The sequence below is a fragment of the Pseudovirgaria hyperparasitica genome (assembly GCF_010093815.1).
Source record: "Pseudovirgaria hyperparasitica strain CBS 121739 unplaced genomic scaffold EJ05scaffold_5, whole genome shotgun sequence".
Classification (NCBI taxonomy): Eukaryota; Fungi; Ascomycota; class Dothideomycetes; order Acrospermales; family Acrospermaceae; genus Pseudovirgaria; species Pseudovirgaria hyperparasitica.
The window spans coordinates 1549755-1561276 of record NW_022985553.1 but is presented as its reverse complement, the minus strand read 5'-3'; the positions used below and the strand labels follow the sequence as shown (position 1 = coordinate 1561276).

Below are 11522 nucleotides of genomic sequence, written 5' to 3'. Positions count from 1 at the left end.
CGCCGACACAAAGGTCCGTGGAAACTCACTAGTTTAGCACGGACCACGCCCCTTATTACCACAAAAATTACCACCAATTCGACAATATACTTATCCTAGAAGTAATTATGCCTGCTGTTGATTGACCTGTATAGTCAATTGCTAATTTAGTGAGTCGTATCAGAAATATGTTCTTGGGACTTAGACGTCTAAGAATATCTAGAACAATGACATTGTAATAGTGATTCCGAGAAACATGTATGGCATTGCGCATTTTCGACTGAAATCTGGAAGCTTAGTGTACATTGCATGCCCAATGTTCATTCCACTTGATCTGGAGGCTGATCATCCTGCCAAACTTCTTCGCCGTTCGGGAAGTTTGAGAGCTCACGAATTTCCGTGTCAACACTCAGCCAGTGCTTGATGATGCATCGATCATTATTCTGGCACACATTCTTCCTTGCTAGATTTTTGAAACGAGGTCCTGTTGGACCAGTCACATAGTGGTAGTTTCCGAGTAGCATGTATTGCCTCGGGTCACTGAGTGGGTAGATCTTGTCGCCCCAGCGGCCACTGAAGTAAAACCATTCAAGTGGTGCCTCTGGTGTTCTAGTCGAAGCACGAAGAACATCCCTCCAATAGTCATAGGTGTACGCGTAAACATTGAGAAGTGGATCCCAAAGCGGACCACGGTCGGTGACATCTTTCAAGACTCCATTCGGAAGAACGTATGGATGCTCGCCTGCAGTGCCATACATTGCGTGTGAGCCTGTGGCGGAATACCCCACGGGCTTGAGTTAACGCAATCAGTATGAATGGTCGATAGATCCCAGCAAGAATTGCACTTACTCGTTTATTCGATTTTTCTACTGCATCAAACGAGTAGGCTTGCCCGAAGTTGTGCTCACTAAAGAAGATCTCCGTTGGCTCGCCGTGCTGGAAGCGCACTAGAGTATGCTCCCAGTCTCCTACATGGTTACCGAAGCGAATATTAAACACAGTATTACCTAGATTGAAGCTGTAAAAGAAGAACCAGAAAGCATCGACCACCCCGTTCGGTTTCGGTACGACCACCAAGACTGCCGGAGCATCGCTCCGACCGCCATTTGTTCGCTTGCCGAACAACTTAAGAGGTAATCCTGATACGGTCTCCTTCGTGTTCGCAAATGATTCTTCTGTACTCTCATATTTCTCTTTAGTGATACGCCCAATACTGTGACTCGGTTCTGTAGGTATGTTCTTCTGACCACCTAGCCAATCTGGGTAATCTTCCACATTGTCATCACTCTGAAGATACACGAATCGTCCCCATTGGTTCAGATCATTCAGATTGGTCAGATTTGGGTGATCTGACTGTGCTTGAATTGGCGTGTAGTTGAGGTGGGGAGTTGTATGTATCAGATGATCTCCAATGTCTCCAGGCCAGTATTTCTCACCCGAGTAAAGGTGTACTAGCGGTGCGTATTCAAAGACGTAATCAGGAATCTCTCGGGTCATCATTCCGGTCTCGGACCACATGTCAGAAACAGAGTGCCCGCTCATCGAGTCCTTGCCCTGATGTGTCGTGTCCTGACTCTGCGCAGCGTGCCTATATCGGGTCCTGTCCCAAGAATTTACGAGCCTTAGACCGCATATATTGAGCCACGCAGAAGCTTTGACCCCGACCCAAGACAGCAGACTTGGTTTTGATATTGTCTTACTATAGCCCTTAGGGCTGGATGCTGTCCGGGTATCGCTGCTCTCACATGTATTTGGATACGTCAAGTATTTCAGAATGGTTGAGAAAAGACTCGCAGAAACGTGTGTGCTATCCAATGTAGGGCTTTGTTCAGGTCCGGCCGTTATATTCACAACAATTGAGTCAGGAGTAGACCTGCTATTGGCCGGCGCAGGCTTAATAAAGCGTTGTTCCGTAGCACTATTGCGGATAGTAGATTCTGATTCTTGTGTATTTGTCTTGGACGTGATTGATGGGTTTAAAGGATATCCTAAGGAAGGCTGGAAGTCAAAGGGCACCTGGCCACCATGGTTGACAACAGCTGGCACTATCAACAAATGGTCAGCGATTATCGTGCCTAAGCGCTGAGTGTATCTTCTATACACATCTTGCGAAATTAGGGTGTATAACAGCTTCGAGCATTGAAGTTATATGGCTATGCAAAGCGAGGTTGAAGACATGGGAGTCTACTCACTAGTGACCGCCTGTCAGCTGGCTAGAAGATGCTACAGCTCGACAAAATCGGAGCGCCAGATATCAACTTATAGTAAGAACTTTGCTGGATCTTGACGGCATCGCAGTCGGTTCCAGAAGGGTTGTAGAGAGCCTGGAGTGAGCTCATGATGTTGTTCCCTGCAACAGCTTACGATAGTCCCTTGGTCATCCTTCAGCCCTACAATGCAATCGTCACCGTAGATTTAGTGGGGTCTGAGGGCCAGCTCAAAGCACGGAAGATCCATGGATGCGCGCGCTTATCCCCGGGACTCCCCGCTATCCGTGCTTTCAAGAGCTATAGCTTTGGTTAGCTTTTCTCTTCCTTGAGCTCTGCGAGTGAGCACGACGCTTCTGCTATAAACACTATGCGCCCTCGTAGCATGGTGGAATTATTCCTCTACCCAGACCACTTCTCCGGCCCGTCCAGTGTGTAATGGCAGATGAAGCTTCGACAGCATCTTCCTTGAGTGCGGTACCTATCGCTCCTCCACAGGAACATGAGAAACACCACGAAAACAATGAAGAGGACGAATGGGAATATGAATATCATGAAGATGAATTCGATGTCAGCTACTTCCTCAACACTCTGTCTTTGCATTACTGATCATGCCAGGATTTCTACGTAACTCTCGATTTGACGGGCGTGGCCACTGCTTCCAAGCCGAAGGGCAAAGAGCGTGGCGCGCCAAGGTCGGATAAAGAAAGTGATGCTATCGATGGAGATGACACCGAGGAAAAGACCCAGCTTCAAATCATGGAGCTCCATGGCCAAAACCCGATCATCTCCTACGGTGGCAAGGTATTCAGTTGTCGGTGGGCATCAGCTCTTGGGACGGACCTATACTTTTCGAATGTTGTCGATACATTCGAGATGAACGAAGACCCCCTCAAGGCTGGCAAGAAATTCGACCTTCTCGGCGCCGGCTCCGCTCGTCTTGTAGCAACTAGTGTTGAATTGAAAAAAAGAAGTGCTGGTGGTGAGGACGAAGTAGAAGGTATATTAACCAATGGTCTATCGGGAAGGCCTGGATGGGATGCCTCAGGTGGGAAACAAAGCCAGATACGGTTCATCAACCGCCTAGAAGCAGTCAAAAGAAAGAAAAATGAGACAGACAGGATCCCTTTGAGTGCTTTTCGACCGAATCGGGTTTTTTCACAGCGTTACAGAACGCAATACACCCCATCTGACGATGAAGATGACGCGATCGACTCACGTTCTCAGCATAACTCCCCCACCGAAGGTACAGCATTGCAGGACCACGTTGTCAAGTCAAAACCAAACATGAGACGCCGGAATAGGCCAGAACGGTCTCTACATGGAGACATAACGAAGATGCGAGATGAATTCGAAGAGGAGATGCGTAAGCATACGCCTATACCCCGAGATGCGTATACGCGACCAGGCGAATCTATGCCCCCGTCAGTTACAGGGCCTAGCAATGCCCCTAAAGACCCAGCGGATGACACGATTGTTACAGGCACTGAGGACGCCCTTTATTCCCATGAGCCTGCTCCAGAAACAGATGCGTCATCAGATGCAAGTCTCTCTAGCGATACGAGCACCACGGAGGACGATTCTGAGTCCGATTCGGATGACGAAGACGACTTGTACGAGGACGATACAGAGATGATTGACGCTGAGTAAATCAGGAACCAGTGCGACACATAGTTCATACTAGAGCCAATAGAGAATACTCCCCGCACAGTACCTCATATGTGTGTTTAGTAGTAACTAGAGCTGATATTGTATTAATACATATATGGAAACCACAACTCCGAGCGCCGCAGTCTTCCCACACGTTCTTGCTGTGAGAGTGATTCGGGGATACAACCATGCACAATACACGTTGCCCAACCTCTCAAGATTGTCCAATTCGTTTCTGGCTACCTACCTATCGGTTCGTTCGCACGACTCTGCCTATCTACCTACCTACCTACCTCATTTAGCTTATACACAAAACAGCCTATGCGTTCCTGCCTGGCACAGAGCAGATACTGAGTTCGGCAGCCCAAAGCAGACTGACGTCGCAACACGAGAGCTGACATACAGTTCTGGGTATGTCTCTACCAATGTATAGCGGTCTCATTACCCATAGACTCACAGTCTCCGCGTTCAATTAGTACACCTTACTACCTGACCACGCCACTCCGATTGAGGAGTTCTTAATTGTCAAAACCTCCTAATTCATGAACATATTTCTATATATGAGCCCGTGCGACAAAATTCGCTGCACACATCCATACAGCATCTTGCCTACATGAAATACATACCAAAAAACAACCAGCACGAATTCGCTGGGTGTGAAGAGTTGGTCCAAGAAGCTCGTGTAATAGAATTTGGTGAACAGATGACTGAGGATGCCTCACAATGGCTTCATATGGAGCAGCACGCGACTTACGAACAGACTTTTCCACGGAATCTCTCGGGAGAAGTTTCCGCCTTGGGGTCTGACCCTCACATTCCTAATTCTCCAGAGGCTACCCGGAACGATACTATTCAACTGAGCTCAGCTGAAATGCTAGCAACTAGTCATAATTCAGTCAAGCCAGTTGGGACTCGCAGTAGCCAAGGTCGCAGCCCCTGTCCAGAGTACCAACCAGAGTTTGTGGGTTGTCTTCGCCAACATAATAGAAGAAAACGTTACCCGACACAAGTTTATCATACTAGGGGTCCGTTACTTGCATCACATGCACATAAGTCTTCCAGCTCATCCTTGGGAGACTCTGCAGCTCCAAGGAAAACAACGGATTCCCCCAGTCTTGAAACGCAACCGCAACGGAATCCCATCGAGTCACTACAGGAATTCCTAGATTGGAGCGAGTTCAATCCGGGAACGACTGAAGTTTCGGCACACCTAGAGAGAAATATGCTCCGTGAAGTGGCCACCAACGCTAGCTCAGCGGATACGAATGATTCGGACAGCATCAGATCTCGAACCATAGCGGAGCTCCTCCTATCTGAGAACAGTGGACCAGAAGCATCTCGTACGAACAGTATGACCTCACTATCATCGGAAGCTATGCGAGGGTCCGTCCCTCCTGCACACATCCTAAAGTCACCAGGCTTCTTGCATTCATTGACCAGGATAAAGCGATCATGGACACGTCGAAGTTCCACAATGGGTCCCGTTCTTCGCACTACTACTGATCCCGTCCTGAAGAGACCTTGGGAAGCCGTTCTACGCCACCGACTGGGCTCCATTCTTTCCAAAGAGCGGAGACATACTGTACATAGTTCCTTGGAGTTACAACCACCCGAGATGCCTAGAATTCCACCCAATAGTTCGCTTCCTACATCTCGGGCTCCTGTGATGCCTCTTAGTAGGCCAAAACTGGCTAGCTTTTATGCTCGCTACAGAGAATCTCCATTATCTCCTCATTCGCGCCCTGAAGATCAACTTGGTATGGTCGAGTATCTGAATGAAACACGCATGGATACAGCGACATGCAAAGACCTACAGACCAGGACCTATGGCATACAACAAGAATCTATGGCACCTTGGAACTCTACCGAGTCAGTCACAGAAACCGTCACTACAGCTGGACAGCAACAGCTGGGGTCATCTAGTCCGCTGCTTATATCCAAGACTGCCTCTTCTGGTATGTTTCTTACACCGAGTCGCGGTACCGAAGAGGGCTCTCCAGGGGCGGAAGACTACTTCTCAGCACCTTTAGCCTCAAGTTCAGAGAAACATGCACACACATCTGAAACCTCGCCTCACATGTTGTCTCAATCCATTTCACCGACGTCTGACCCTCTGAACACACCTTTCGATCTAGAGCACTACTTGTCGCGAGGCGGCCGGCCTACCTTTGAAACTCCTCGACCCTTGCTGGGACCAGCAGTCCTGGCACCGGTACCACTATCAGCGGCACGAACAAGGTCTAGGACACTTGAAGCCAGAGAGGGCTTAGGAGAAAGAAGGATGAGAAGAAATATGTGTGCCGCTTATGACGTCGCTTGTATGCTGAGATCGGGCTTGTCGTTAGAGACGGTCAAAAGATCCAATCAGGATGGTCGTGAAGCGGCGTTAGACGTGAAGAAAGACGATATCCAACTACAAGAATCGAAGAAGAGGGGTAAACTGCAGAGGCGGCGGGCGATGAGCTTTTGAGGCTATTGCAGGATTATCACAATGTAGTTTGATCACAACATAGTCTATGTTAATTAGCGCCTGTCATTTTAATCACGATGGCTATATAGTACTCCAATCGCTACAAAGGTCCCTATCTAAATTTTGAGGGCACAATCGTAACACACTGGCGAAACGCTCAAACGAACAACCTGATCCCACTAGCAGGTGCACCAACCTGGCATACGTCACATATCTTGCAAACCGTGTTCTTGTACTTCGAATGGTACTTGCTGCCGTCGAATGGACAGGCAACAGAAGGACTGCCCTGGTAGATTGGCGTAAGCGAGGCAGCACAGATGTCAAAATCGGCAAAGGAGTCGAAATCGATATCGATAACATCGGTGGGGTTGCGTTCGCATATGGTCTTGATTTTCTTGGCCTAAAAAAGTATCGTTAGTGATGTCACATCAAAAGTGCACACTTGCGTACATTTTCCTTGAACTTAGCATTAGTGCCATGATCAATCATCGAATTCGCGAAGCTCAATGCAGAAGAGAGTTGCTTGTTCTTGTTTGCAAAGTTCATGGCGGCGAGGAGAGTGAGAGTCTTATGGGCGGGTTCTAGTTCGGGGATGGTGAAGTATGCAGAGAGCTCAAAGGCACGTTTTTTGACGTCCTCAGACAGCGAGGATACATCGGTAGCGTTGTTGGTGATCTTACGACGCTCCAATTCTATAGTCATGGCAAGAGCATACTGTGCAGATGTTGTAATGACGGATTTGGCCTATGACAAAGTAAGTAGCTATAACCATTGCGATCGATGGTTTATTTACCTCAATGACCTCTTGCTGCGACGCGACAGCATTCACAAGGAGAAGCTGCAGAATTTTCTTGTATGTTTGGACGCCATCCTCGAGTTTGTTGCTCTTCATTTGGTTACGCCCTTGCTGAAGGTCGACGGCAGTGATTGACTCCAAGTCGCGCGGAATGATTGGTAATACTTTTCTTGAATCGGTTTCATTTACTGTCCTCCTCACATAGTTGACAAGAGGAGGTAGGCCAGGGTTCGCGGGCAAAAATGTTCTCGTTGCTTGGTAAATCTCTTGGAATCGCCACTCGAGTGGTTTGAAATTCACAGCACCAACCTGACGATTGAGCAGCTGCATTGCTGTATCGAATGATCCCGCAGCAACGTGATCTGCAGCAATGGGCGAATTCCTTGACCACATGTCTGCTTCGCTGCTGCCAGCACCCCCCTCTGCGCTTTCAACATTGACGAAGTCGCTCTCTGCCTCTACCTCGACGTCATCACCCATGTCCCATCCTGCAGCTTCCTCGTCTTCCTCGTCTTCACCTAGGGCACCCGTTGCACCTGTTAGCTCGTCGCCGAGCAGGTCATCATCGGCTGATCCGTTGGGCGCTGGAGCGGCGTCCTCGATTGCGTCGACTTGTCCCATAAGTGCCTTCTCGAAGACCGAGGAAGATGTAGTCTTGACAGGCCAATTGGCTTTGTATGTAGGAACCACCGGTTTTGGGGGACTCAGAGGGCTACCAAGCTGTGGAAGAGAAATCTGGTCTTCGGTGAGGCCGCTGATCTCCAATATCGATTGCGCTTCTTCTTCAAGTCCGTGGGTCTTTGCGGTGAGATATGCTAGCGGGTAAAGGTCGATTTCCTTGAACATCTCAATGCGATTCTCGGCATCACCCAAGTAAAGTCCGTTTTGGAAGCGTGCTGTCATGTCGCCTCGATGCTCGGCGATCTTAGCCATCCTTTTAAGTTTATCTGAATCACCGGTGGAAAGATACAAGAATGATAACTTATCAAAGTTGCGCAGCTTCTGATATGTCATCTCCACGACTTGGTGGTTTCCGTGTGCCAGAGCTTCAGTGCTCAAACGGCTCCAAAGCTTGGGTCGATCGAGCTGCCTAGCCATCTCAACAGCCACATCCAAGTTACCGCATTCGATCGCCAGTTCGAAGCGTGTTTGCGGATCTTGCACGAATTGGAGTGCAATCTCAGGGTAGCCTTTCTTTTGTAGATATGCGATGATCGATTGGCCAACCAGGGAAGAATTCTTAATGATGTTCAACATCTCGTTATAGTCGCGTTTAATCAGGGCCAGTTTGAACCGGTATTCTGTTGGGTCGATCTGAAGAATCTTGGGTTTTGCGGCGCGATCTAAGCAGTAGATGTTGCGACCTCGGACTTTTTGGAGGTATACAGTATGTTCCAAAGTGCGCACAATTCCGTTGTCACCATTCATCAGGGTATACTTGATATGATTTAGGGTAGAGTAGAGTAAGACACCTGCATCATCCCAAGTCGCGCTCTTGATACGAATAGTCTCATGCAATGTGCTAACCTGCTCGAGATTCTTGTTGACGATTGTCACGTTGTGTTTGCTTAGCAGAGCAGCATGAAGATTGTCAGATGACCAAACAACGTACTTAACTCCATTGACGGCAAGCTCAGCCAGCTGCTTTTTCTGTTGTATGTCGTAAAGAACAACGGACGTCGCTGTGATCAGGAACAGGCACCCAGTCCCACCAAAGTAGATATCTATAGTTCCCGGCGGCGGCTTGATGGTCTTTGTTGTTGAGTTTGAGAGATCTTTGATATCGATTTGTTGGTTTGACTGAGTGAATACTGCGAAACGATTCCGTGCAACAAACACAGCGGAGTTACCGGTGCCCCGTTTCGTGTCTGTGGGCTCGACAGCGCCACTCGCATCTCGAGGAAGACTGATCAACTCATAGCAGCCGCCATCGGCAGAAGACGTCACAAGGATGGCTCTCTCAGCAGGATTATAGGACATAGTGCGCGGGGGCACCCAAGCACTCCCGAGTTTCTTCAGCGAGAGCATCGAAGGTGACTCCAAGCTCTTCGTCAAGTCGTATGAGCGTACATGCTTTTCCTTTGTGATGTAGAAGAGGTTGTTTTGATAGATTGTCGAGGCTGGTCGCTCACGTTCCAGCTTGAAGACCATTACGCCATTATCGTGACCAGCAGCGAAGAGATTGATCTCTGGATGCGCCGCGATAACCCAGAAACGATCATTCTCTCTCTTGAAAGACTGTACGGATGTGCGCTTATTCAAATCCCATACTCGAATGGTTTTGTCTTCGCCGACAGAAAGTATGAGGTCCTGATGTGGATGGAACAAACAAGCTGAGGCGTTCTGAAAATGCCCTCGGCAAGTGTCAACCTCCCATGCTTTAGTTTCGCTCATGCGCCAGAGTTTTACCAGTCTGTCATCACCGGCAGAAACGATCAGCGGTAGAGTAGGGTGGAAGGCTACCCAATTGACTCCACGATCGTGACCCTCTAAAACAAATTTTACTACTGCGTCTGTATTGCCAAACATATCTGCCTGATTTTGGTTCGAACGAGCCATTTGGTCTTCAAAGGTCATCGACGTTGGAGCAGAATGCTTCTTGCGCAAGCCAGAAATATCCCACACTCTTACGGATTGATCGAGCGAAGCGGAAACGATGAGGTCCTCCTTCGGGTGGAATTGTGCGCACATAGTATAATGATTGTGACCGGTCATGGTGCAAACTGAAGATGGGTTAGTTATCCAAGTAACCCTCAAGCTTGGCTCTTGACATACTGAGTGACCTGTTTTGCCAATTCCAGATCCTAATTGTCTGGTCATCGGAACTCGACAGGATCCATGGTAGCTCGTGATGGAAGAAGACCGTCCTGACGTAGTCTAAATGACCATTCAACGTGAACAGACATCGTCGTGTTTGATATGACCAAACTTTGATCTTGTAGTCGTCACCGCCAGAAACGAAGAGGGGTTGTGTTTTGTGGAAGTCGATGCCGCGAACGGGCCCATCATGCTCTTCAAAGCGGTCGATCAGGGTGCCCATGCGATAGTCCCATAATTGAATCGTCGAGCTGTGTAAAGAAACCAATATCCATGGTCTGTGATGCTAGTAAGATATCGGAGGGGTAGGGAAACTGAGAGATCTGACCTCTTGGGGTGAAAGGCAATACCCTTCGCTCTTGAAGACTTGGATTCAAACTAATCAATCAAGTCAGTTGGCAGCGCTGGTGAAGCGTGCGGAGTTCGACATGCCTTAGTGAGCATCGATGGAGTAGATGCCATGGTGAGGAGCAATGGAAGCCGCAGCTTCAGTACTTGCGTATACTCTCTTGACAGGGCTTCGCGATTTACAATTGCCTGTGTAGATGGACGTGTTCGTGGGAGGAATGGGACGTAAGAGGATTTCAAGGGTCGAGGGTACTGCCCGCATACACCTTTGGCTTCGCACAACAACAGCCAGACGGAACGTATTCTCTGGCCTCATCGCGACTCGTCTAGCTTTCCAGATGCAGGCAGGCGCGCTTTTACACGCTTACATAATATTATTTAAAGCCTCAGGCTGATGGATATTCTAAGGCAGAAACTTGAAAAAGTTGACCGGAACTTCCTGAAATTTGAAAACTTCATCCTCTCGGGGCAATTCTGTCACTTCATACACCACTCATAGAACCCTCGAAGGTTCTGCCCATGTTTGATGTATCCACAATTTTTCCCCATCTGCTTGACTACTGACTGTCGAGATCGAGCAGCAAGGTCCCAGTCGAAAATTTCGCGCTCTGGCGACTGACGATATGAACATGATGATGTAGCCGAATTTTGCTCTCGAGGAGGATCATTGCCACACACGCCTCATCCATGCTGAAGCCATCTCATACACTCGTCCATATCTCGATGACAGGGATTGGCCTGTTCACGCGAACATGACCGGACGCTGCGATTGGTTCGAGGACATGCTTCACTTAGTTCACTACTGCAGCAGGCCAGAAATTACTGCGAGATGCGAAAGGCTACTACCCTTGCAGTGTGTCCTGCTCCACACAAATTGCTGGCGAACACATTTCATATGGGCATCTCCTTGAAAGGTCTTGGGCGTCCGCTTGCCAGCTCAAAGGCCGATGGAACAGCTGGCGAGAATCTAACCGGCGGACGCTGGATTGATCTTTCTTTTTTGCACGACGAACCCTAAGACCCAACACCGAACAGTCATCATCACATCTTTCAAGGCCTCTGTGGAAAAATTCTTTCTGGGGTAGGTTTGACCTTCCCCACGTCTTCCTTTTCCTACTGGTCGAAGTCTCCTGCTCTGAGCTGTCATTTTCCTGCACTGCTACCTATGAGTTCATTGTTCGCTCGCCTCACGATAAGCCATCAAAGTCGCCGGGACTGACTTCTTTACACTCCCACGATTTGCTATCGTGGCATG

The 11522-nt window shown here is 48.6% G+C and overlaps 4 protein-coding genes across 4 annotated transcripts; 2 read left to right on the top strand and 2 right to left on the bottom strand.

Annotated features, from left to right (window-relative positions):
* Nucleotides 1-48: 48 nt before the first annotated feature.
* On the bottom strand, nucleotides 49-2367 carry EJ05DRAFT_475011 (uncharacterized protein). Its single transcript, XM_033743713.1, has 3 exons — nucleotides 2172-2367; nucleotides 829-2024; nucleotides 49-770 (listed from the first exon to the last, which is right to left on the bottom strand). Coding segments are annotated over exons 1-3 (1668 nt in total). The 5' UTR covers nucleotides 2173-2367; the 3' UTR covers nucleotides 49-299.
* Nucleotides 2368-2624: 257 nt separating this feature from the next.
* Nucleotides 2625-3836, top strand: EJ05DRAFT_509656 (uncharacterized protein; the record flags this gene model as incomplete). Its single annotated transcript, XM_033748113.1, has 2 exons — nucleotides 2625-2756; nucleotides 2805-3836. 2 exons carry the CDS (start codon nucleotides 2625-2627, stop codon nucleotides 3834-3836), a joined length of 1164 nt encoding a protein of 387 aa, XP_033602439.1.
* A 369-nt stretch (nucleotides 3837-4205) lies between these two features.
* On the top strand, nucleotides 4206-6347 carry EJ05DRAFT_317947 (uncharacterized protein). Its single transcript, XM_033740739.1, has 2 exons — nucleotides 4206-4247; nucleotides 4313-6347. Exon 2 carries the CDS (start codon nucleotides 4450-4452, stop codon nucleotides 6304-6306), a length of 1857 nt encoding a protein of 618 aa, XP_033602438.1. The 5' UTR covers nucleotides 4206-4247; nucleotides 4313-4449; the 3' UTR covers nucleotides 6307-6347.
* On the bottom strand, nucleotides 6343-10566 carry EJ05DRAFT_451025 (Coatomer, alpha subunit). Its single transcript, XM_033742380.1, has 6 exons — nucleotides 10352-10566; nucleotides 10248-10297; nucleotides 9878-10197; nucleotides 7100-9825; nucleotides 6757-7050; nucleotides 6343-6706 (listed from the first exon to the last, which is right to left on the bottom strand). Exons 1-6 carry the CDS (start codon nucleotides 10379-10381, stop codon nucleotides 6464-6466), a joined length of 3663 nt encoding a protein of 1220 aa, XP_033602437.1. The 5' UTR covers nucleotides 10382-10566; the 3' UTR covers nucleotides 6343-6463.
* Between the last annotated feature and the right edge of the window lie 956 nt (nucleotides 10567-11522).

Bases quoted from the DNA above. Each gene is read 5' to 3' on its own strand.
- EJ05DRAFT_475011 (XM_033743713.1), bottom strand. The intron at 771-828 runs GTAAGTGCAATT...CGTTAACTCAAG, and splicing joins TAGAAAAATCGAATAAACGA to CCCGTGGGGTATTCCGCCAC.
- EJ05DRAFT_317947 (XM_033740739.1), top strand. From the start codon at position 4,450: ATGAAATACATACCAAAAAACAACCAGCACGAATTCGCTGGGTGTGAA.
- EJ05DRAFT_451025 (XM_033742380.1), bottom strand. From the start codon at position 10,381: ATGGCATCTACTCCATCGATGCTCACTAAG. The intron at 7,051-7,099 runs GTAAATAAACCA...ACTTTGTCATAG, and splicing joins CGCAGCAAGAGGTCATTGAG to GCCAAATCCGTCATTACAAC. The intron at 6,707-6,756 runs GTACGCAAGTGT...ATACTTTTTTAG, and splicing joins ATGCTAAGTTCAAGGAAAAT to GCCAAGAAAATCAAGACCAT.